Source organism: Empidonax traillii, unplaced genomic scaffold (genome assembly GCF_003031625.1).
Source record: "Empidonax traillii isolate 1590-97213 ecotype Southwest subspecies unplaced genomic scaffold, ASM303162v1 scaffold276:size1176444, whole genome shotgun sequence".
In the NCBI taxonomy this organism is placed as follows: domain Eukaryota; kingdom Metazoa; phylum Chordata; class Aves; order Passeriformes; family Tyrannidae; genus Empidonax; species Empidonax traillii.
Genome location: NW_020955469.1, coordinates 710231 through 734878, shown reverse-complemented (window position 1 = coordinate 734878; position 24648 = coordinate 710231). Strand labels below are relative to the sequence as shown.

The 24648-nt window shown below is 45.9% G+C and overlaps 2 protein-coding genes across 8 annotated transcripts in view; one reads left to right on the top strand and one right to left on the bottom strand.

The window, feature by feature from the left end:
* The first annotated feature begins 1907 nt into the window (after positions 1 to 1907).
* YWHAE (tyrosine 3-monooxygenase/tryptophan 5-monooxygenase activation protein epsilon) lies at positions 1908 to 22563 on the top strand. 2 transcript variants are annotated; one of them, XM_027889981.1, is made up of 7 exons: positions 1908 to 2105; positions 11621 to 11820; positions 16343 to 16449; positions 16965 to 17171; positions 18310 to 18446; positions 20151 to 20197; positions 21604 to 22563. In XM_027889981.1, exons 1-6 carry the CDS (start codon positions 2042 to 2044, stop codon positions 20156 to 20158), a joined length of 723 nt encoding a protein of 240 aa, XP_027745782.1. In that variant the 5' UTR covers positions 1908 to 2041; the 3' UTR covers positions 20159 to 20197; positions 21604 to 22563. The 2 variants fall into 2 exon arrangements, with proteins under 2 accessions (XP_027745782.1, XP_027745781.1); XM_027889980.1 differs by lacking the exon at positions 20151 to 20197.
* A 548-nt stretch (positions 22564 to 23111) lies between these two features.
* Positions 23112 to 24648, bottom strand: part of MYO1C (myosin IC) — a 54635-nt gene continuing 53098 nt past the window's right edge. For all 6 annotated transcript variants that reach the window (XM_027889983.1, XM_027889982.1, XM_027889984.1 and 3 more), the window contains one exon: positions 23112 to 24573. In XM_027889983.1, the coding sequence (XP_027745784.1) occupies positions 24547 to 24573 (27 nt within the window). In that variant the 3' untranslated portion in view covers positions 23112 to 24546. The remainder of the gene's footprint in view (positions 24574 to 24648) is intronic.

The window sequence follows — 24648 nt, the reverse complement described above, 5'->3', positions numbered from 1 at the left end:
TTTACTGTGCTCAACTTGTCTACAAAACTCAGCCTCAGTTGCTGAAAAACAGAGCTTTTATGGTCAAGATCTACAAAGTGCAAATTTTAGTATATTAACACAAAGGGATGGTGACTTGTGCACTGTTGGGACCTTTTGGGTGCCCAGGTTGGTAATGGTGCCATGTATTTACAAAAAGTTCAGAGGAAAGGTTTGTCATGATTCCAAATTTCAACTAAATCAGCATTTTTCTGATAGTATATCAAATAAATTGAAAATAATGTTGCTTTTTTTCAGGAGTTGACACCTGATTTTCACCTTGGTGAAGACATGCTGATGTCTTTGGTTTTTTTCTTTTGTGGAATTCTTATTAAATAATCCTGATGTTTGGAAAAAGAGGCCTAAAATGCCTCAGGGAATCAAACCATTTATTTCCTGAGTAGGCAAACAGTGACATAAAAATCATTGCATTAAGTTTTTAGAGTTATTTTAAAGAAAAAAAAAAAAGTAAGATTATGTTAAATTTGCATGACCTAAAGCCCTCGTTCACCGGTTGAAAGTGGTGTTGAAATTGAATTGAGTTAGAGTGAATCAGGAAACAAAAAAGTATTCATAAAAATATGCTGTAACTTTTGGGTGTGTGCCCTCAGTCACCCACCAGGAGCCCAATTAGGGGGGCACAGTACAAGAAACAGGAGGATACCTGACCCTGCCCAGGGGATGCCAGGGCCAGCTCAGCCTCTGCCATCCAAATCTGCAAAGGTTGATGACACTTCATTCACAGCTATCCTGAGCAAATCCCAGAATCCCAGGATGGTTGGGGTTGGAAGGGACCCTAAAGCTCATCTTGTGCTGTGGGCAGGGACACCTTCCCTTAGCCCAGGTTGCTCCAAGCCCTGTCCAGCCTGGCCTTGGACACTTCCAGGGATGGGGATCTTTGAAGATCAACTTAATGCCAGCCAAGCATAGTCCCTTTTAGTTTTCTAAAACCATTCTGATATCAGAAATGGAGGCATTATCTCAGATATTTGAGTGTATGCTCCTTTTTTTTCCCCAGAAGCACTCCATGAGGAACCCGTGACACATTCCATTTTCATTTTTATTTTTTTCTGTCATCTTAAAACGGTGAAATTACCACCTCCTATGTCAGACAAAGCATCGGGGGTGATGTTTTTCTTGAGCAAACATCCTGGAGATGCTGCAGAAGCCTCTCTGTCTGCCTTTTGGTCGTAGGTTCACCTTCATGTGTGGGGCATACATGGGGATTTGTACAAGAATACAGAGAGGGGTAATTCTATTTGGAATGCAATACAGACTATAATATACTATACATAATATTATGTGTGTGTGACATATACACCACAAATATATGTAATATATTATATAGATGTTATACATATATACATTCATATACATCTGTATTACATATATACTACATGTAATACTATACTAATGTAATGCTGTATGTATGTATATTACCTATATACTATATATAGTATATATATAACATAAATACTATACATATACCTATATGTAGATATATATTACAGGTATACTACATGTAATACACTACTGTATACTATTTGTAACACAGAAGGGAGTACTATTTGTATTGTCAGCATTTGAGGGCAGCAGAAACACTGAGAGAAAAGACCCGCCCTGAGGGAAATGCCGCCCCCCTGGAGCACCCCCCGCCTGGCCGCCGGCCGGGCCCGCTGCCCCACAACCAGGGCGCCGTGTCGGGCACGGCCCTGCCACCACCGGGCGGGGGAGCGGCGGCTCCGTGCCGGCCATTCCCGGCCATCGCCGGCCATTCCCGGCCGCCCCGTCCCGGCTCCCTCACCCTTCCTCCCGCCCTCTCCCGCCCGTTGCCAGGGAGCCGCCGTTGCCATGGCAGCGGCGGGGGCGCATGCGCGCGCCCGCGGGAGTGCCCGGATGCAGCGGGAGGAGGCGCTGCCGCCATATTTGCCCGGAGAGCAGCGAGCTGGTAGCTGCCGAGCCCCCCGGACCCATCGGCTGCCATCCGCCCCGCGCCGCCCCGCCGCCGCCCCGCCCGTAGGACATGGACGATCGGGAGGACCTCGTCTATCAGGCCAAGTTGGCTGAGCAGGCCGAGCGCTACGATGGTGAGCGCGCGGGCTCCGGGAGGGCCGTGCACGGCCAAGGGGAGAGGGAAGGGAGGGAGCGGCCACAAAATGGCGGCTGGGCGGGGGAGGGGGGGCAGGGGCGGAGGAGGGGGCGCACACAAAATGGCGACGGGGGAGCGCCCCTGAGGGGCCGGTGGAACCGGGGATGGGGGGCCCGGGCGAGGGGGTGTCTCGGGCCGGGGCGGGGCCCCGGGCGGGGGGCGGTGGCGGCAGGAGCCGGGAATAAAATGGCGGCCGCGAAGGGCGAGTCCTGGGGGGGGTCGGGAAGCCACCCCCGCCTCGGGGGCCCCACAAAGAGCCCCTGCTGCCCCTCGCGGCTCCGCGGGGCCGGTGCGGGCCGGGCCCGGCGCTCCCCCGGCCGGGCCGCGCGGGGCGAGGGCGGCTCGGCGCAGACAACGCCCATGGGGGGGGCCCGGCCCGCGGCCCCTCGCCCACCGGGCTCCTCTGGGGTCCCGGGGGACGGGGCTGCGCCTTCTCCTCTGCCTTCACCCCCGGCTGGAGACCCTGCTGCCCCCGGCAAACCCAGAGAGAGCGAGCGCTCGCCCCGCGGGGATCGGGGACGTGATTCATAGCCCAGAGAAAACGTGTACGCTCTCATTATGTGGTAGAAATTATTACGGATCGTTTTACTTTTCCAGCACCTTCTTTTCATCCTTTTTTCCATTTGAAGCTTGTGCGCTGTGCCTGATCATTAAACAGACCTGATCGTTTAATACCTGGGGAAAAAGGGGTACAGGGGAGGAACTGGCAACCCTGGGTGGTGTCTCTTGGCCCAAAAATGTCTGTCTTGCAACTGTTCCTTTAAACATGGTTCCCTTGCACAGAATAGAAAGGGCCTTTAATTTTCTCGATGGTGTTGCTCATCTGGGACTGTTACTTTGGCCCAAGAGCTATGATTATTCATTTCAAGTGAAATAAACACCCTTGCATGTAGAAAGTGTGAATGCAGTTGCACTTCATTTAGAGGTAGGAAGACACTCCAGATACTTTCTGTTCATAAATTTCGTAGGCAACGTGACAAAGGTTTCGCCAAATGACAGATTTTTACTGAGTTGTGGTTAAAAACTTGTGGTGACACCATCGCAGAACGTCTGAAAAATGCACATTTTGGAGAGGGAAACAGAACCTACAACAAAAAGGAGGGCTAAGTAAGACTCCTTTCAGTTACAGTTTCGATAGGGAAATATGGTAGAACAAATAATACCACTATATGAGAGCAGTCAGGCAGTTTCCACAATAACTGAAGGACTTAGAGAAAATAAATGCCCTCCCAGACCCCAGGTATTGGGGTACAGTGTGACTGACTCAGGCAGAGGCTCACATGCAGTTCCATATTCCACAATAAGTGTGCAAGAGGGAAGGGTTCTCCACCTGGCATGGAGGAGTCAGTGCAACTGGAGGTGTTGGCTTTGGTTTGAGTGGAAACCCAGGTTGGGTGCTTGGCCAAAATCCTGGAGAATTCATCATCCCTGGGAGCTCTTGAGGCATTGCTGTGTTTCTGGGCTTTTCTGAAGTCAGCAGTAAATTGGTTCTTTCAAAGGTAATCAGACTCTCCCCCCTGGTACAGATCTGCAATGCAAACTTCCTGTCAACTAATAAAAATTGATTAGCGGGGATTATTGCCTTGGTGCAGCGTTTCCCTTGATGGACTTTTGGTTCTACCAGTGCTGGGAATGTTTGCTAAACAAGCTGCCTAGAGCAAAATGCAGAACTCGTTCTGCTGTATTGCTTCTGAATGGGAATGAGACTTGTTACAATTTCAGAGGGAGCACTAAACTTAAAAGTTGCCTTGTTTAAATCACTGCTATGGGTTTTAGACTTCCAGAGTTTTTGGGGAGCGAGTTGGGTAAACGTATTTAAAGTGCACCCTCCGATTCTGCCAAGTGTAAATGCATCTTCACATTGCTCGTGTCCATGGCCTGGAAGAAAATGTACTGTAGATACTGTTTTATCATCTAATTCTGTGTTCTTGTTCAGCTGAAACAATTAAAAATTATTGGCATCATTTGTTCTTGTTTATATGAAATAATGCAGTTCTGCCAAGATCACAGCAGAATAATTCTGTGAACAGAATGGTTTGGGAAGCAGTATGGCAAAATGTAAGTTAAACTTAATTTTGCTCCTCAGTTCGCTCTTTGAGATGCACAATCATGAGGTCACAGTTACTAATTGACACATATAAAATGAGGTGATGGTAAGTACTGTCTACAGATATGTTGTAACACAAATCCCTCGGGTAATTTGAATACGAGTTTGACAATTTCTTTCTGTGCTTAACATTAGGTTGTGTCAAGTTCTGTCCCATCTTCTTTCTCCTGGAGACTAAGAGTGGTGGGTTGCTATTTATGTAGAGCTCCTGGCATTTATAGCAGCACTTATGGTGGGCATCCAACTGTGGCTTCTTTGGTGTTACTTACCTGACCTACTTAGGGAATTCATGAGGTCTTGGGAGCTGCATTTGTGAATGGTTGGGAATCGAGTCTTGTATCTGTGCTGTCCTCAGTGTGTTGGCCCAGATTAAGAGGACAACTTTCTAGGTACTTCTGCAGTGTAAGTAGCACTTAAACCCTGATCTCTAGAGATAGTCAGACACCCAAATCTCTTAATATCTTCACAGATCTGCTTAGGCATGTCATGGCAAATCACAAAATGCCAGGAAGCTTACTTGTAGTACAGGAAGCTTTGTGAGAAATCTCACTCACTGCTATTCCTTCAAACACTGTCGTTGGTAGAATAATACACAACTCTAAATGGTCTCCTTTTTTGGAAAACAATTGGAGTAAGTAACATTGTGTTGGCTTGTGAAGTTACCATCCTAACATTTGAGTTCTTCATATCAAGAGGATGGATCTGGATTGCTGGAGACTGCTGCTCAGTGTTGAAACCTGTTACCCGTTGTGGGAGCTGGGTAACGTCTTTGTTTTAATCAGACTGAAAAAAAACCCATAATTTAAACAGCTGCTTTGTACTGCAAGTCTTGAAGTACATGACTGAGGTGAGGTGGAATAGGTGGGGTTTGCCCCCTCAAAACCAGCTAATAGGTCAAGGGACAGGTAAGGAAAAAACCCAGCCCATCGTTATTGGAGAGGTCTCCTGACTCCCAGTGCAGCACCCTGTGTATTTGTAAATTGTCTGTCAGGGAAATGTGTCTTTATTACAGGGCAGTGTGTGCAGCAGAGGGTTCAAGTCAAGATTTGAACCCCTTTTAGAAAAAATTTCACAGTAACAGATCTTCAGCTTAGAGTTTAATGAAGAATCAATAAACTAAGTCAAAAACTAGAATTCAGGTTGTGTATTAATTTTGGTTTGCAGATAATCGGTCTATGACAACCAAATGTCAAGCACACTTAAGTTTTTTGGGTTTCTCCCCCAATTGATGTTCAGCACTTAACCTGTCTGTCAAAAGTCTTAATGTTGTAGTGATGTGGGGTGTGACTGTCTCTGAATTGGGTACATGTGAAACTGCTAAAAGGCAGAAAAATCTCAGCATATCCCTGAGAACTGTGGGATTCTCAGAGTTACATGGCCAGGACAGTGTTGGAGGAGTAAGACTGTTAATTTTTTTGAGTGACACTTGTACATAGTGGGACATAAATTGACTTGTGATGGTCAGGAGTTGTGTGGGAGAGGCCTTTGTCTGTAATGGCCTTCTTGAACTTCCTGAGGTACAAAGAGCAACCAAAGGAGGCAAAATTCTACAGTTGGATGGTTTGGTTCTCTACAAAGAGCCCAGAAGCTGAACTGGTATCCAGTGCACTGAGTACTTGTGTCAGCTCCCAGTCAAGCCCAGAAATGGATGATGAGGCTCAGTCTTTAGAGGTGAAATACTGGGGAAACACCCTTTATTTGTGGTCACAGCTTGAAGACATTATAGTCATGACTTAGAAATTATGTTCTTGTTGCAAGAAGGACTTATGGTGGTCCGTGAGGATTAATTAAGCAGAACATACCACTGTTGCTTGGATAACTCACCCTGTGTTGTTTCTCCAGGTGTGTGAAGGTCCAGGTAGGACTCTGTACTGCAGTCACACAATGGGGGGAATGTTTTAACTGCACCAGCTTTTCCACACCTTACACGAGTAAGAGCAGCATAACCCTCTGCTTTGTCCACAAAATAATCATCAAAGCCACTGTGCAGGATGGATATCATTTTGTATTTTTTTCCTCCTTGCCTTTTAGTTGTCTTAACTTCTTGGAATCCATCTGTTCTTTTATGCTTGTTTGTTTAGCACTTGTACATGGTGGTGAGTGTGAAATGCCTCTCGTGTTTACTTGGGTTCTGGTCTGAGCCTTAGAACCAGCTCAGTTCTCTAAACGAGGAGCAAGATTCATTTTTTCCCCTGAGTAGTTGTTGTCTGACCTGAATCAGCCAGCTGGGAGGTCAGAGAGGTGTTGAGCTGGCACGAGGGAATTGATAGGGATAGGGGGAAAGCCATCCATGCCCTCACCTCCCTGTGAGCTGCAGGAGGGGCTTAACCATCCCTGAAGTCTTGCTGGCCACATGCTGGATTTCTTTAGAGAACAGAAAAACCTGGTGCAGGCAACATAATAGGGTTCAGAAGAAGAGTTCCTGGGGGATGGAAGGAGGCCTGCAGTTTTGGGGAATGCAGTCTGGGGGCATCAGTCTGCACAGTTACAGTCATCACTGAAAAAAACACACTTGCCCCTATTTCTTCAGTTTTATCTTTGTTCTTAGCAGTTTGCTGCTACTGCTGAGTCAGTCCTCAATATTTGCTTCTGTTTCTCTGGATCGCTCAGAAGTGTTAGGGTGCTTCCCAGCACAGATCCCTGGCTGATTCCACTGGTGGTCTTTTCTCTGTTTTGAACCCTTCAATCTCACATTCATACCCTGTTTCCTGTTTTGCAGCCAAGTGTTTATCCATGGGAGGACTTTCCCTGCTATCCCATGGCAGTTGAGTTCCTTAAAGCACTTTGGGTGAGGGACCTTGCCAATGCCTTTGGGAGATCCAGGTAGATGATGTCAGTCATGGCTCCCTTGTCCACGTGCTTGGCTCATTCAGAGCATTCCAGTAGGTTTGTGAGGCGTTACCTGAGTTTATAGAAGGCCATGTTCTGCAGCATAATTCTGTGGTGGACATGTGGCAAGACTTCTTTTTTCTCCTATGTTCTTCACATCCTCACAGCACTCTGGATACTCTCAGCTTTTAGCTCTTGAAATGCTGAAATAGATAACTGGGCAGCAGCTCAGAAACTTGAAGAGCTTGGTCTGCGTTATTGCCCTTAGATAAGGGGAATAGAAAGGATTAAACTTAAAGCACAACTTCCTTTTTCTGATGTTCTGCTGCTGCTACTGAAGTCTTAATGGAGGGTTAAGACAGTGCTTCTGCTACTCTTCATAAATATCTAAGAATTCTACCTTTTGGGTTCTCCCAAGATTAATTTGATCTGACTGTGATGGCCATCAAGTCATTTCCATCCCTCCTTTACTCAACAAGTTCTTTTTCTGTTCTTATTTCAACCAACTTTCTCACTTGTGAGTAGTTCCTCTTTTGGCTATTTCTTTGGTAGGGTCTGCTGTTTCTTGTTTTGTATCCTGTATTGGGAAGGTTCCTAGTCTTTCCTTTAAATTTGTTGTCCATCTCCCATTTCTATCTTTCCTTACAGGGACATTGCAGTTCCTCTGATGTTTTGGATTCTGGAGTTCGAGAAGCAACAAATACTTAGTTTCTCATCTGTGTCTGTTGGACAGGCAGTCATTATTTTGTGACCTAGTAGGAGTCCTTATCAGCTGTGCCCTTTGTCCAAATCCTTTAGCTTGGCCCTGGTAGATGGTTTATCAAACATCTGCTTCTCAACACTTGTAAACTTCCCCTTTACATTTCAGAGTAAGGCTTATTCTTAGTCTTCCACGTTAAAACCCCGATCCCAAGCCGGGTATCCTGGGATTTTAAAAACCTCTTGTAGGCAGTTCTCAGTATGTGGTGGCCACTGCCCAAACCCTTTATGCTTTCAGGCTGTGCACGTGTGTCCCTCCTGGTGCTCAGCAGTGGCTGGAGGGGAGTCAGCAGTGTTTGCAGTGAGGAGCCAGTGTTTGAAATCAGAGTAATAGAGTGGAGGAGCTTAAAAAAATGACATGGGCATCATTATAGCCTCACAGTATCATAGGCAGTTGTTTGGAGTCTCAATCAAATACCCTTTTCCAGTAGAATATACAGATCTGATCAAACCAAGTATCTGTTTATTGTATTATTTCTTAACCAGCAGCAAGTGCTTGGGGAGGGATATAAATCTAGGGCAAGTATGTCATTCTCCAGAATATTCCCCTCTCCTTCCACGGTTTATACGTCTGGGATTTCCTGCTCTGGTGGTGGCATGATCTGACAGGACCATAATAAATCAACAACCACAATCAACTGACAGGCTGGAACTTAACCACTTAAACTACAGTCCCTGGCTTTTTGAATCTGCATGACACGACTCTCTCCATGATGCAGTGTAAGCGGCTCGGGGTTGTGTGTGCAGAGTTGTCATTGCTGCTCTGATCCTTCTTACTGAAATGTAATCTCAGACGTGTGTTTTGTCTTGAGTGGGCCCTCAGCTTTTCGCCTCCTTGTGGAAACTTCCAGATAGGTAGAGCTGCACTTAGAATATAAAAACATTTTTTTTCTCTTGGCAGGCATAGATGGCTTTTTTTTTTGTATAGAATTAGTTTTCTGTTGGAGAAGATACAGATATGTTGTCCCTTTGCTTTTCTACTACCAGAGTTCTTAAAATTATATGTCAGGCTTAAACTTTCAGGGCTGGATTGTGGCTTTACCATGGGAGGCCAGGTACGTGCATAATATTATTTTATCTTGTTGAAATATCAGCCCAGAGTTTAGTATTGTAAGTAAAATTGTGCTCATTGCTAAACTGGAAACCTTTCTCCAACAGCTTCGTGGGCAGGCTGATAAATGTTTTCTCTTTGGGTAAGACACTTGTTTATGGGTGGGATTCTGATCTGTGGTTGTGTAGTTAACTGGTAACAGGATAAAGATTTTGAGGAGAAGACCTTTCAGTTCCTTGTATCAGGAATTCCTTTATATTGAGAGACTGTGTACCCAGGATGAGGAGTTGGTGAAGCTGGAGGAAACCTCAGGTGCCCCCCCCATCCTCCAGCATCTTCTCATCAGTGGCTGTCACTTGGCAAGGAGTCTGTTTGACTTACTGGCAACTCAGGCGTGGAAGTGTTGGGTGATAAGGTTTGGTTTATGACACCAGTAGTTCTGAGCAGGTGGCCGTTTTCCTTTGGCTCCATTGTTTCCATGGTCGTGGTGGCTCTACAAGAGGGTAGTTCATGACTTTCTTTGCAGAAGACTGAGGAGGTGGAGCAGGGTAAATATGTACTGACAGAGGTGCCTCTGCTGCTGCTCAGCTTGGATTTGATTTGCCCCCTGGTGCATAGGAGTGTTGGACCTTTGTTTCAAGATGTTTAGGCAAGTGATGGATAAAATGCTGCAGAAGCCAAGCAGTTGATTAGATCTGTAATGGGAGGTTTGAATGTGCTCTGAGAATCAGATACTCCTTTACAGGGAACAGCAAGTCCTGTGTGTAGTTTTTTCTTCCAAATTTCCACAGTGGACAAATTCATCTACGAAAGAGATGGTGAAGGAGACCTGCAGTAGAGTTGAGAAAACATACTCATTTTTTCCTCGGCTGTTGCAATTTTCTGATACAGTCAGAAGATCTTGGAAGCTGTTATTGTACATGTTTCTCAACCCCCACACTTCTGCATTAATTATTACATGTGTGTCATTGTTCATTAGATGAGATAGATGTGAACAGGTTTTTGTTCACTTCATTGAGAAGCTGTTTTTCTATAGGAGCATCCAGTGGTATGACTGAAGTGCTCTCTAATTAATCCAATAATATAAACTGTTATATTAAAGGGCAGGATCTCCCGTTCCCTCTTGTGTTGCTATGTGCTGTCAGAGTACGGGGTTGCAAGTGTCACTGAGAAAGTGTGGTGTTCTTCAGGAAGAGGTTTCTGTGATGTGGAGAACCAAAATCTATTGGTAGAGGTAGAGATTTTTTTTTTCCCCACTTCAACTGAGAAACACTATAAAATTTTGTCCTACACATGTGAAGACCTGCTGGAGACTGATAACATTCCTGCCAGGGAAAAGATTGAGCCTACAGTCTCCATTGCTGAAATAGCTTATGCCTGTTTAAAATTGGGATTTTGACACCTGAGGGGGAAAAAATGACAATTAAGCTTAATTAGTTTGCCATTGCTTGAGCTGCCATGACACAGCAGAACACGAGGAGGCAAACTGATGGCAAGGATGATGAGTGAGCAGAGGAAATAGGCCACAGAACAGCAGGGCATCATGTTATGGGAGGCACAGCCTCATCACGTGGCTGTGCTTTTGGCAGAAGCAAAATGTGTCAGTTGAGTGTTCCTCTGTGCCTGGCAGGTCGTGGTGGAACAGTTGTTCTCTGGAGGAGAGGTGGTAGTTGGGGCTTAGGCTCACTCATTGATGGTCATGTTTTCTGTCTGGGATTCCCACCGGTTCTGGAAGGTGAATGAAGTGGGAATGAGCTGAAGCCCTGTGTGAGGACACCCCTGATCCCTGCATGTCTCATCCTTGGCTCTCACTGCATATTTAACACTGCTTTTCTAATGTGGTTAGGGAAGGAAAGGATTACAACCTTCTTTAAGTAGTTCAGTCTTTTGCTTCCACAGGAGTGTAGGAAAGTATTCTTGGGAATAATTGTTTTAACTTGAGGTTTAGAAGTCCTTTTCAACAGGCTTGAAATATAAATACAGGTTAATTCATGGTTTGTGTAAGTGGTGCTTGGCATGGGTAGATATGTTTGCTCTGGGTACCCTCAGGATTACTTTTTTGTTACTTTTCCAAGCACCAGGTTTTTCTGTTGGAGGTTCCTGTTGCAACTTTGACTCTCTTCCCTATTAACAGTACTCACACTTTTCCACATCTGTTCAAACCTGGATTTTATTTTCTTGGTAATTACCATGTTACACCGTGTTCCAGCTGACAAATTAGCAGAGCATTCTGTCATTTTTCAGTTCATCCTGACAGTGCCAAGAGCCAGGTTACATTTGCTCCTGCTTTTCTCCCTGTTCTCTGCCTCCTCTGAAGCACTTTGAACAACACACATTCCTGTAGGATTGTCCTGATAACTCTAATGTGGAAAATTGTGATGTGGAAAAATGTTCTTTCTCTTAAATCATTTTTTCCTGTTAAAAAAGCAAACAAAACCCAAGCCAAAGAAATAAAAACCAAAAACTAAATTAACTTTAAACAATTTTTGGGAGCCTTGTCAAATGCCTTTAAGTGAACATCAGATACTTCCTTTGTGTACGTGCTGATTGATTTGTTTGGAACACTCCAATGTAAAAGTGAGGAGTAACTGTGATGAAAGGAGGAGGAAGCCTAATTTCACGAGCTGTCATTAACATCCAGCTTATGTTGAAGGGTTTGAAAGATGCTTTAGCTGTGAGAATTAATTGCCTGACCTCTTCCTCCTAGAAATGGTTGAGTCAATGAAGAAAGTGGCTGGAATGGATGTGGAGTTGACAGTGGAAGAAAGGAACCTGCTTTCTGTTGCGTACAAAAACGTGATCGGAGCCAGAAGAGCTTCCTGGAGAATAATCAGCAGCATTGAACAGAAAGAAGAAAACAAAGGTGGAGAAGACAAATTAAAAATGATTCGGGAATATCGGCAAATGGTAAGCTGGGGTGGGTCTGACAGCGCTGGGTCACTTGTTCCGGTCCAGCTGTGATATCCCTGCCATGATCACACCGCCTGGTGTGCTGACCTGTGACAGCCTTGCAGGGCTGCAGTTTAGTCCTTATCTGGAGAATAAATATCCTTGGTGAAGGGGAGAGGTTGGGTGTTTTTGTGTAAACACTCAGAAAGGGCAGTGGACTCAAAGAAGAGAGGGAGGGTTTTTCCTTCAGTGCATCGACAGATCTGCCAAGAATATGAACTGTGCTGACACCATTTCCTCTCGACTTGCTCAGGTGTGAGGCTGCACATGCTCAGGAGGTCCTTACTCTTTCCAACCTGACTTAACCCAAGCAGCTTTTGTTTTCATTAACCCTGTCAGAGGAGGTGTTTGGCTCTTAAGTTTCCCCTTCTGATAAAAGTTGCTTTGGGTGAGTCTCATACAATGACACTTTGTGCAGTTCCAGTTCTCTGTCCTGCAGAGTTCAAAATCCTGACAGTTGAAAGGCCAGTGGGGAGGATCTTCAGTGCTGCTCTTGGCTCCTTTCCCCTGTCTCTTATCACTGTGTTCCTGGGGGTGGTGGATGCTCAGAGGTCACGGTCATCTCGGATGTGTAACAACCTCCAGGGCCTTGCTGTTTTCTCTCTTTTGAGAGAGGGGAAAAATTGATCCACATAACTTCATGGTGACTGTTCAGTGTGTGCAGCTTTACCTAAAATGGAGAACTTGGAGCAAGCTTTGGCTTTCATTGGTAAGAGCTAATGAAACCCTCAGCTGTTAGAACAGGGAGTTGCTGTTCCCCCCTTCCCTCAGTGATGGTTTAGCACGGAGCAGGCATGCTCCCATACTGCTTAAATCCCACACTTCTGCAGAGACTTCATCTGCATTATCTGAGGACAAGAGCCTCCACATGGTTCATATCTTCACTTCCAGAGAAAGAGTGGAGTCTGTTATATCACCTGGCACTGATTCATTTACCACCAATGGAAATGATGTTGGCTTGGAAATCTTCTCTCAGGAATGGCTCTGGACTACTTTCTGTTGACTCACAGGCTTTCTGTTGCTCCATGGAATTGTTAAAGTTGTGAGTTTCTAATTTTATGCTGGCATGATGATGGGATGAGACTCTGCCAGTTACATGCAGTCCCAAATACCTTTTCTTGATGGATGTCTACAATCTTTCTAACAGAACACAGAAAACAGGACAATAGCTGTCTAATGATTGTTTAAATTTGTCTCACTCTGTGTGCTTCCAGGTTCTTTTGCACAAGATTTTGTGGGTGGTTTCTGTCTTCTGCCAAAAGTCCTTTAATGGTGAAAAGAATGTTTTGGAAGGACTTTAGAAATAGCCATTATTCTTTGTAGAAAGGACAGGGACCATGCTGGACTGGGGTGCAAGAAGGCACTTGAGGCATCAGGACAGAGGCCACACTGAAGTGCAGGGTCATGTCAGCAGTGTCTTCAGCTGCTAAATCCTTCAAGGGAACAGCTCTCACAGCTGCCTGAGGTGGGGCAATGCAGTGAGAAGTGGCCTGTGGTTCTGTGCTGGAGAAACACTGGCTGGGCCTGCTCAGCTCCAGGGGGAGTTTTTCCAGGAGTATTGTCTGTAGCTGAAGACCAGATCCTGTTAGGAACTGCTGGGAGAACTTATTAATGGCTGGCATCTGCTGTAAGGAGAGTGTGAATGGGTTTAGTCTCCATCAGTATTTATAACTTAGCTCGTGGCTGATGTTTGGAGAGTTTTTTTGAGCTACCAGCCAGCCTGACTCGGGGCAGAGCTCAGGGGATGGTGTGTTGAGAGGGCAGGGCCAGACTGGGTTTTTAAGAAGCATCAACCAGGCACTCGAGAGGCGCTGGCGGACACCAGGCTTTGCCTCTCCCCAATCCACCTCAGATAAATGTAGCCAAACACATCCATAGCCATGGGGGAAAGGCCCCTTCCCTGCTTCCTTTGTGGACAAGCTGCTCTCTGGGCCTCGTGGCCATCTGGACACAAAACAGCAGAGCCCCCCTGGTGTCCCAGCTGGCTGTTTGGAGAACACGCTGGGGCCTGTCCTTCATCCTGAGAGCATGAGGGGGGTGTGGCTGCACACACTGCAGTTCCTTCCCTGCAGTCCAACCGAGTCCATTCCCATAGCACAGCACAGGTTCCTTCCCCTTCCTTCTCTGGGTTTGTGGCAGATGGGGCTGGGTGTGTTTCTAGTGCTCTGACTTAAAGCCTGGGTTGTGTTTTGGGGCACCTGCCAGGCTGTGTCCTCCATCCCCTCCTCTTAAAAAGGTTAGGCAGTGAATAAATTTGCTTATTTTATTTTAGTCACCTGAGTTTTAGAAGCTTTTGTGTGTGCAGAGTTGAGAACTCAGCCTGATGAGCCAAAGGAATCTGATGAAGCCAGCGATGGCACTGAAATAAGGACAGGCAGGGTGGATTGGGGCAGTTTCTGTGCACCCCCTGGGGTGAGCAGTCCTTTCTTGCTGGTCAGATTCTGGAGTACCAGGTGTCATATTTGGAGCTGGATGGTGATCGACCCTAAACCTGCCAGTTAGGAATGCTCTGAGCAGGCTTAGTGTGGGCTCTTGTGCTGGTTTGCTGCTTTGCAGAGCTTGCTAAGCCCCTCTGTCTAGAACAGATCCTTTTTGTACAAGAGCTTTTAGGATTTTGTTGTGGTTAATTTTTTTTGTGTGTGTTTTGTTTTGTCCCTAATCAACTTGATTTGTATTAAATCTTTTTAAACTAAGCTTGGTCAGGACATTTACATTGCTCTGGACAGGAACTGATCTCTGATAACCTGTGTGACTGATCCTGTAGGCAAAGCTGAAAAAAGGTGTGTCTGAGATGAAATAGAAGTTTGTACATGTATGGTTATTTAACTAAAGAGGATTAGAAACTGATTTAATTCTTTGCAGTTTTGCTGAAGATCTCTCTGCAAAAGAAGTCATTGAAAAAGAGGATCAAGAGGAAAGAAGTTTGCAGGAACTGACTGCTGGCCAAAGGTTTTATATTGTAGCCCAAAAATATATGAAGTAGATTCTTCTCAAGTGACCATATTTCAGCAACTTCCTTAAGCTTTTGTCACATAACTCTTAAGTACAGCATCTGTTCCTCTGAATGTCAGGGCATTCTGACATTGCTTGTACATGAAATTTGCTGCTGATTAATTTATCTAAAGGAACTTTTGCAAATCTGTTACTGTGTACAAATCAGTGTGTGTGTGTGTGTGTGCGCGCGCCAGTTTAACATTTATTTTGGATCTGTAATTTTAACACCTTTTTAGCTGGTGTGGTTACGAGCCCTGACAGTTTGGGAGCTGAATGGTGGTAAAAGTATTACATGGCAAGGAAAATGCTTAAAGAAAGGAGGAAAGCGAAGTGCTGGGGTGGGAGGAGAGGAAGGGACGGTGCACTCGCTGGGGGCTGCTCTTGTGAGCCAGGACATGCATTTCTGGCAGTTTTTTGTAACTGATATTGGTGCCTTTGCTTGAAAAAATCTCTGCTTTCTGTGAAATCAGCTGGAGCCAGAGTTGTCTTCAGCTGCAGGTACAAAAGTTACTGTGAGATCATGAGAAAGCAGCAATAGGTGTCTGTCTGCACTTAACCAACCTCTTCTGCTGGAATGACGTGGGAGGCTCAGGTTTTGGCAGTGTGGATGTCAGAGGAGGGTTTTTAGCTTTTTTTGGGGTGTGCTTTGGTTTCTTTGCTTTCAGGTGCAAAACTCTCTGTGGTAAACCCAAACCTCATCCAGCCCTTGCTTTATATTTGAAACTAGAAAAACTGAGGGTGATGTGGCTACATTTTCAATTCTGACTATTAAAATCCAGCATCTGTTTTTAAGTAGGGCTTTATATGCTGCTTTTTTGGCTACAGATCTCACTGGTAGAGTTGCTGATTTCTGCTTTTTCACCGAGTTGTTGCACTTTGTCTTCTTCATTTGCTTCTGGAGTTTGTTTTCATCTTGTACCTGACCTTTCTGTTTGCTGGCCCATCTCTGTTCTGTTCTGATCCTCCATGCTTTTTGTCTTCAGGCTCTTCTGTCAGAGCTTTGCCTCCAAGTAGTCACTAGAAATCTGTTCTGAAGGTGCCATTTAGCTCTAGGGTGTAATGGGGTTTAGCTGATTTGTGTTAATTACCCTCAGATTGTTCCCTTCACTGTTGCCACTTCGAGAGCAGCCTGCCAAGATCAAAAATACAAGGAATGGGGTTGTGCAAGCCTTGCAGTAGGGAATTACATCCTGAGACAGTCTAGTGAGATGTCTTCTGGGGAATTTATAATTCCATCCTTGAGTTACACATTTCATCATCCGTCAGTCCTTGCCTCTTGTGTGTGCCAGCTAATTGTGCAGAACTGTTTTGCTTAATGCACCTGTGGAGCAGCTGAATTGTAGTTTTTCTCCCTTTGGAAATTCCTCTTTGGAATTTTATCATGTTTACCAATGTAATTTTTTTGGAAATCGCTCTTAGTCTTACGAGCTAACCTTGCCCCCTCTTTTAATGATGAATTAATTATGAATTGTGTTTTTATTGCTAGGTTGAGACTGAACTGAAGTTAATCTGTTGTGACATTCTGGATGTACTGGACAAACACCTCATTCCAGCAGCTAACACTGGCGAGTCCAAGGTTTTCTATTACAAAATGTAAGTATGTTCTTGTGAGGAAAAGAACTTTTACTGGGCCTGCAGTTGAGACAAATAAAGGAGTGTACATGTGTGTTCTGCCCACGGTCCCTTCCAGAAAGGGGTCAGTTCAGTCATGTCTAACCAGTGTCCCTTCTCGACTACCACATCCTCATCATGATTTTGGGTAGATGGTGATGTTTGGAATAAGGCCATGAGGACCTGGTGTAAACTGCTGTGCAGCTCTTCAATGTAAGAAACTGCAATTTCCTTGAAGTGAGCTCCTAATGGAGAAATCACATCCCTGCTGCAGTGCTGTCTGCTCTGCTCCTGAAGAGAAGAAAGGCAGACAGACAACTGTCATGTAGTGATGGTTTAAAATCCCCTCAACTCCTAACACAGTGTTGTCTAGACAGTAATTCAGCAGCGGGCCCTCGGTGTGTGAATACATAAACATCAGCTTCAGAACGGAGCCATTAATTCAGTGTCTGGTGGGGAAATGAGGATTACTGACTTCCTGCTGCTTCTGCTTTCAGGAAGGGGGACTACCATAGGTATCTGGCTGAGTTTGCCACAGGAAATGACAGGAAGGAAGCTGCAGAGAATAGCTTGGTGGCTTACAAAGCTGCTAGTGATATTGCAATGACAGAACTCCCGCCAACACATCCCATCCGCTTAGGACTTGCGCTCAACTTCTCTGTATTCTACTATGAAATTCTTAATTCTCCTGATCGTGCCTGCAGGTATGTGGTGACTGGGAACGTGGGGGAGTGTTGTGTGAGTACCAAACAAGCCAGAAGCTGCTGCTTGGGGAACTGCTTTTCCTCAGTGGGAACACTGGGCTGGCTCTCTTCCTGCGGGTTGTTGCTCTGGTTGACATCAGTTCACTGGGAAGGTTTTCAGCTTCACCGCTTTCTTTCGAGTCCAGAGCTGTGTGTTTGTGTGGGAGTAGGTGGTGTATGGGAGCCCCTGGTGGTCTGGTGGTTAAGGACGCGGCACTGTCACCGCCGAGGCCTGGGTTTGATTCCCGGTCAGGGCCCCTCCCCGGGCAGATGGAGCTCGTTAGCCCTGTAAGGCAATCCATCTACATCCTGAGGACCTCACTGCCACCGTCCAAGCTCGCTTGGCTTCGGCAGATGAACATCAGGATTAAAGGGTGGGCTCAGTTCCGTGCACACTGTGTCTCACCTAAAAAATCCACTGCGCAGGCTGGAAGGTGGAAAGACCTTCCCCAGATCTTCGTTCGCGAAGACTGGCCATTAGAAAAGGTGGTGTATGAGAAGCAGAACAGTGATCACCTTGATTTGATCAGCTAAGGCAGTGCAGCAGCTTGCCAGGTTAACTCTGTGCATGCCCTTAATCTGCCAGAGGTGTGAGGTGATTTAACTTGCCCCTCTTCCTGTTGGCTATTGCACAGGGTAGGAGGGATCCTCCTACTAATTCCTGTGACCTGTGAGCTTGGATAGTGACAATGGCTCACCTGTCTGTAGGCCTTCAGCTCATCTGAGCACAAAAGTGATGAGTGAAACAAATACTCTTTGTCTTCTGTCCTGTCACTGCAGGTTATGTATTACCCTTTCTCCAGGCTTTTAGCAGACCTCTGTCAGTTGTACTGCAGGATCCAGAAATTTTTAATAAACCAGTGTTCTCGAATAAAAAGTTTCTTAAGCACATAAGGTGACTGGTTTTTAACATGAGAGATACTTGAATGAACATCTAAACGCTGTTAAATAACACCAGAATTTGTGGAGGAGCTGTGGATGTCACACAGCCAGACCAGAGGATGGGTGTGCTGAGGCACAGGATTAACTTGTGTTAACACATGCTCCTGGATTCTGTGTAGAAATACTTGTGAACTCTGATTTTGCTCTGCCCTTCCAGGTTGGCAAAAGCAGCTTTCGATGATGCTATTGCAGAACTGGATACACTGAGTGAAGAAAGCTATAAGGACTCTACACTTATCATGCAGTTGTTACGTGATAACCTGACACTATGGACTTCAGACATGCAGGGTGATGGTGAGTAAATCCTGCTCCAAAAACTGCAGCCCTGACCTGTGCCCAGGACACAGAGAGTGGAAATGCAGATGGGTTTGATGATTTACTTCTGTCTTCCCTGGTAATCGACCCCCCTGCACTTCTGTCCTGCCTCAGCCTGGGATGAGGTGATGGGGGTCACAGTGGCTTCTTTGGAGAAGCTTCTTGGTTCTCCCTCCCCACCTGCCATCTGTGATTGTTCTAAAAGCAGTGACAGGGAGCTAAGCATGAATTGACTCGTTTTAGTTTTTTTGAGTTACACCTTCTGTTTCACTGATTATTGATAGTGAATTGAATATAATCTCTATTGAGAAAGATGAAACTTAAGTTTACTTTTGCAACAATCACATCCTGCAGAGACAAGTGGAAAGAGCTGACTTTACCCTGGGGGGGGAGGGAATCAGTCCTGTTTAAACTATTTTGGGTAGCCCCAAATGCCCAGAGGTTTGAAACATCTGCTGAACTTCAGATAAATACAGGAGTGTCTTACATTTTTGGTGAGATGTTACTTGAAGCACGGTGGTGGCCACACAGCATTCTGTGGGTGCCTCATTGATGCAGTGTCCATCTGAAGGCTGGTGTAGGATTGAACTCTCCCCCTGACTCCCCATTTCTCTGTGGGTTTGGAGTGTTGTTACTCAGTAGCTTTTGACTGCTCTTTGGGCTGTTGACAGAACTGGGAATGCTGTAAATGTGTAGGGCCTTGGCTCCTGCTTTATTCCAGTTCCAGTGCTTAAGGCTCTTGTTTCAAGGAGGTGAGATTATCTCGTGGCTGGATCCTGGATGGATCTGCACAGGCTCCTCTCCAATCACCTCAGGAGGTGCTGCCTTGCCATGGGTGGGCACTGGGAAAAAGAAACCTGTTTGCAATTCCCACAGTTAAGATATGACCTTCAGTTTTTTTAAGGGAGCCAAATACCCTGGTGCTCTGTGGAACCACCTCAGTGCAGTAACAGGGCTGGGTCACTGCTGGGGACAGAAGCATTAGAATATCTTCCAAAAGCTCTTGGTTTGCCTGTGAGCTGGGTGATGTGTCTCATGGATCTCTTATTTTGTACAAGTTCCACAAGATTAATTCAAGGCTCTTTAGATTTTTGCAAAAAGAAGTACAGGTTGGAATTTCTTGCTTCATAATTAGCTCCGTAACATAAAATACAGACATTTTGGTTCTTTCTGGAGTATTTCAGATTATCCTCTTTATTGCTTCGATGTGTGCCAGAAAGGTAATGATTACAAAATTACTGCAGAACTACTTAAAATGGTGGTGTAATTCTTCAGATCCCCCCAGAAAGTGTTTATAGAGAATGTTTAGACATGGGTGCAAAGTTAAGTTCCCTCATTTCCTCATGCCAGGCCAGTATGCTCAGTGTGTTTAAACTGCTGCCTCCAGAACCATATTCCCAAAAGTGGCAGAGCCTGTGAAGGGTGAAGTGAATAGTGGCACAGTTACCAGTTTCCCAGGGGTTGGGGGAGACTTGAAAAGGACTTTTCTTTTGCCTTGAGCTTTTCCCTGTTTCCGTTTCAGCTGTGCAGGTCGTAGGGAATGACTCAGTAAATCCTCCCAGCTTTGCCCTCCCATCCCCTTTCCCGTAGCTCTTCCCATGGCACAGATGAGTGTTGAGTTGATTTCCACGCTTGTACTGTCTCCATATGATTCCTGTTCTCCCCTTCTTTCCTGCTGTATAGATTCCTAAAGGAAAGTCCAACTGTTCATTTCCTAAAAACTCTACTTTGTAAGTGTCTGTCGTGGCTCCACGAGGTGCTCAGTGCCAGTGTCACTAACCGTGCCTGCCTCTGCCACTGCTCTGACAACGCTTGTGTCCCTGCTGCCACCCCAGGGCTGAGAGCCAGAGTAACCCCCTTTGGGAACTGAGCTGCATATATCTGGACTTTGGGAATATTTGGGCATGACAAGAACTGTCACCAGGGCCTGTTGGAGGGGTGTTTGCTTCAGTGCATTGGTCGGAGCATGCTCAGACCTTTGACTCATCAACCTGGGCCAGGGCTCTGCTTTCCTCTCTTAAATGATCTGTCATGTAATTCTCTATATAAATTTTATTGTTGAATGTCAGATGTCCTGTGTTCCTGGGCCACCTCCTCCAAAACCTACCTTGTGTTGTGCCTGGTGGTAATCCTGAATCTGGACATGCTCTGAGCAGGCATCCTGGTTATCTGCTGGAAGCCATTAGTCCTGTTTGATTGGATTTTATCACAAATCAAGTCTTTAATTGCTAATTTCCATTTATTGCCCTCGAGAGAGTACTACCCTTGTGTTTAAGTGGAAAGAAAACACTTTCTCGGTGTCTCTTATCAATTAACTGAGCTGTGCATGTGTTGTGGCCCCAGCTGAAGTACCCGAAACATCCCCTGTTGCAGTGGAATTTGGGCCAGGCCGTGGGGAGGGCGTTGCATGGGGCTCACTGGGGCAGCCCGAGTGTCCCCACCCTCAGGAGTCCTTGTGGACAGACCTGAGCCCACTGCATGGCCCAGCTGGTTGAATATGCCCGAACTGGCTGCTTTTCAAGAGAAAAATAATTTCCACTAAATGTTTTCCTTCAGTAACCTCATCTAAGGTTTCTTGTCATGTCGAAGCAGAGACATTTTTCCTACCTTTGGTAATAACCTGCCATCAGTGCTACTGTGTCAAAGTACTTTGCCGTTGTTGAGACTCGAGTGGACTTGAGCAGAAAAATAGTGTAATTTCTAAAACCTGTTTAGGTCTCATTTCTGTAGTGAGTGAGTGGATGTCCCTGCTGCTCTTTGGAGTAAAGATGAGGGTTCTGGGAAGGTGTTTTTTGATCCAGGGATGTTGATCCACAGCCCTTCCGATGATTTCTCGTGGCTGTCCAGCCCTTGCTCAGCAGGACCGATCCCCTGTGCGGTGTCAGTTTTCAGCAGCGGTGGTTTTGTTTGTCCTCACACAATCCTTGTTCTAATGGCCTGAGCTGCAGTTCTGGGTGAGGTGTGGGGGTGATTACTGGGCTTAATTTCCATGGAAACGCTTCCCTGCGGAGCTGGCAGTGTTGGGTGTGAGTGAGTGTGGACTTGCATGAAACTATTAATCTCTAGACGCTTGTTAAGCCTTCCTGCGGGTCTCATGTGTGAAAGTTAACGTCCTTACTTTTACCCACTTTTGTAGGTGAAGAACAGAATAAAGAAGCGCTGCAGGATGTGGAAGATGAAAACCAGTGAGACACAAAGGCCAACAAGAGAACCCATCTCTGACCACCCTTCCCCTTCCCCACAAAAACCCTCAGTGTCACTCTGAGAACCACCAAATCTGACTTTTACATTGGGTCTCAGAATTTAGGTTCCTGCCCTGTTGGGTTTCTTTATTTTTATTTTTTTTACACAGTTTAAAAGTTCTTAAAAGGCAAGAGTGAATTTCTGTGGATTTTACTGGTGCCAGCTTTTAGGTTCTTTAAGACACTAACAGGACTGCGTAAAGGCTCTTTCAGCATTACTGTATTGTGTTGCCAGCTGTGGTGACATTGCCATCAGCCCTGGAGGTGACACCTGAAGGCCCTTAGACTCGTAGGCAGAGATTTGTCCTGGCCAAGGCAGTGAGCATGTGGTGGCATCTTTCTTTTTCCTTTTTTTCTTCCTTTTTTTTTTTTTTTTATAACTGTTTAAACTGAATTTTATACCAATGTTTCAAACTTAATTGGGTGTTTAGCTTGAAGTTACGAGGTTGCATTGGGACATACATTGTAGTAGTGGTTTTACTGTATAAAAACAAAAAAAAAAAGTTTCCAAACTGCTGAAATGTTGCTGAAAAATCATGGTGCTGGTAACAGTTCAACAATCCGTGGCTGCTCATTCTTGCCTGTTCTTTACTCTCCCTCCAAGCAGGTTAGCATTGAAGGTGGCATTGATAAGCCTGCATGCGTGTTCAATATTTTTTCTTTCTCCCTCCCCTCTCCCCATCTCCCTTCGCTCGCTCAACCTCTTTTGTTCAGTATGTGTAACTTGAAGCTAATTTGTACTACTGGATATCTGACTGGAGCCACAGATACAGAATCTGTATTGTTCTTACTGAAACACAGCATGGAATTAACATTAAACTTAAATAAAACAAACCTAAATTAAAAATGCCAAATATTACTATGGCTTTCTTTTAGGTTTCAGTTGTTTTTGAGGAAGAGTAACTTTTTTTTTTGTTGCTTGTGGTAGGAACAGTTGGAGGGGGAGTGAGAGCCAGCAGGGACAGCCTCGTTCTTCAGCCATGAGATAAGAGCTGGGCTGAGGTGGGAGTTGTGCTGCTCTGGGAGCAGCTTGCAGGGCACTGGGGGAGGCAGAGGCTCTTCCACTCCCTCATCCAGCCTTTCCCTGCCTAAATGTATAAAACCCGTGAGCGGGTTGGTGTTACAGCACTCCTGCATTGCAGTTACCCTGTTTCCTTTTCTCCATTCATGTGCCTTGCTGTGTATCCTGCCAAGCTGATGGAAGATCCTAGAAAAGGACTGAAAAAAACCTCTCTAGGAGTAACCTGTGCCCTGTCCTGGCCAGCAGGACTGCTCCATGCTGACAGACGGGCCCCAGAGCCAGAGGTGAGCGGGGCTGGGGCAGAGCCTGCCCTGCAGAAAACGGGAGGAAACGTCCACAATGAGACGAGGGCTGTTGGTTTGTTTGTAAAAATTTATTCAGCGTAGTCTGGAGGGGGTTACAGAGCAGCACAGCCAGCTGTGTGTACACACACTGCAGCTCAGGGCTGGGAAGGGCCCGCAGTGCATCCGGCATTCCAGGCCTGGCAGCGGCATCGGGGCAGGAACCGGAGCCGAGGGGGGTTGAGAGGCAGCACGTTGGGTAAGATCTGTCAGGGCTGGGCTGTGGTGGTGGTGCTGCTGCGTCAGGAGAGAGGTGGAATGGGAAGGGTTCCTAAGGCAAGTGGAGTGCAGGATGCACTGAGGTCGAGCTGTGGTGTGCAGGCAGCAGGAATCCCGCTCGGAGCTGTGCACCCTGTGGCCGTTTGGGGGTAAAGGGAAGGTGTTGAGGACGAACCTCAGCGAGGTCTGAGCACCCCAAGTGTGTCCCGGGGCTGGGGAGCAGCAGCAGTGCTGACCCAGCCCGCCCTCATAAGGCAGCACTGAGGCATCGACAGAAATACTGCGGGAACTCGAACTTCCAGTTATCGCTAAAAACGAGGAAAAGCCATTTTTCCTGAACGTGCTGCTCTGAGCGGGGTGGGGAAGGGCAGTGGTGACTCCCAGGCAGGAGGGAAAGCTTGTGCCCAACCCACAGCCAAGGACTACAGGCTGCACTGCCAGTCTGGAGAGGCACAAAGCAGTGGTAACCTCTGCAGTTTGTATCAGATTGTGTTTGCGTGGATATGAAAAATTCCTAAGGTATAAAAATAGAGAGCAAGAAATGGGACAGCTGACTTCAAAAAAAGGTAAAAGTCTCTGGATCCAGATCAGTGAGGAAGTTGCATGATGGGTTTTTCAGGTTAATAATACCTTGTAACCATAAACTAAAAACAACAAAAGAATTCCAAATCTAAAATATAAGTTTCCACATCAACTCCATCTCTCGTAGTGCATCTCATCCTCAGCTATAAAGTATTTACAGGTTTTTTTACTCATTTACACAATATGGCTTCACTAAATTGTAACACAAAGCATTAAAACATCTCAGAGCAAAAAATTCTTCATAAAACATTCTGAATACAAAGTTTGGCATTTCATTGGTTTGGCTGAGAAAGCAGCAGAGTGACTTCGTTTTCCGATTGTGCTTTTTTTGGTGACGACAAGCACAAATTTTGGTCGTTTCCATGGGGGGGCTTAAACTCTGTTAACAGAGTCAGAGCTCCCTCTCCCTCAAAGCCCAGCTGAGTGTCCCGAGCTGGGGACGCTGCGTTTGGACCCCGTGTTTGCCACTTGGGAAAGGAAGGAGAAGGCCTTTTTGTTGGGACTTTGAGAGTAAGACTAAAGCAGGATGTATTTTGTGGTGGTTCTGAAAAGTGCAGGTCTTTGGTAACGATAAACAGAAAGAGCAAAGCGAGGAAAGGGGGGGTGGGTTTGCTGGGAACAAAGTTCAGCCAATTCCATGGAGGGAAAGGTCCTGGCGCAGGGACACTTTTTCATCATCGGGAATTCAAACGAGGAGCGACCTGCGGGAGAGGGAGGGGTTAGAAAGTGTTGGAAACAGAGATGCTGCAACAGCTTCAGTTCCCAAAAGTCTTCAT

Bases quoted from the DNA above. Each gene is read 5' to 3' on its own strand.
- YWHAE (XM_027889980.1), top strand. From the start codon at position 2,042: ATGGACGATCGGGAGGACCTCGTCTATCAGGCCAAGTTGGCTGAGCAG. The intron at 16,450-16,964 runs GTAAGTATGTTC...TTCTGCTTTCAG, and splicing joins AAGGTTTTCTATTACAAAAT to GAAGGGGGACTACCATAGGT. The intron at 17,172-18,309 runs GTATGTGGTGAC...CTGCCCTTCCAG, and splicing joins TCTCCTGATCGTGCCTGCAG to GTTGGCAAAAGCAGCTTTCG.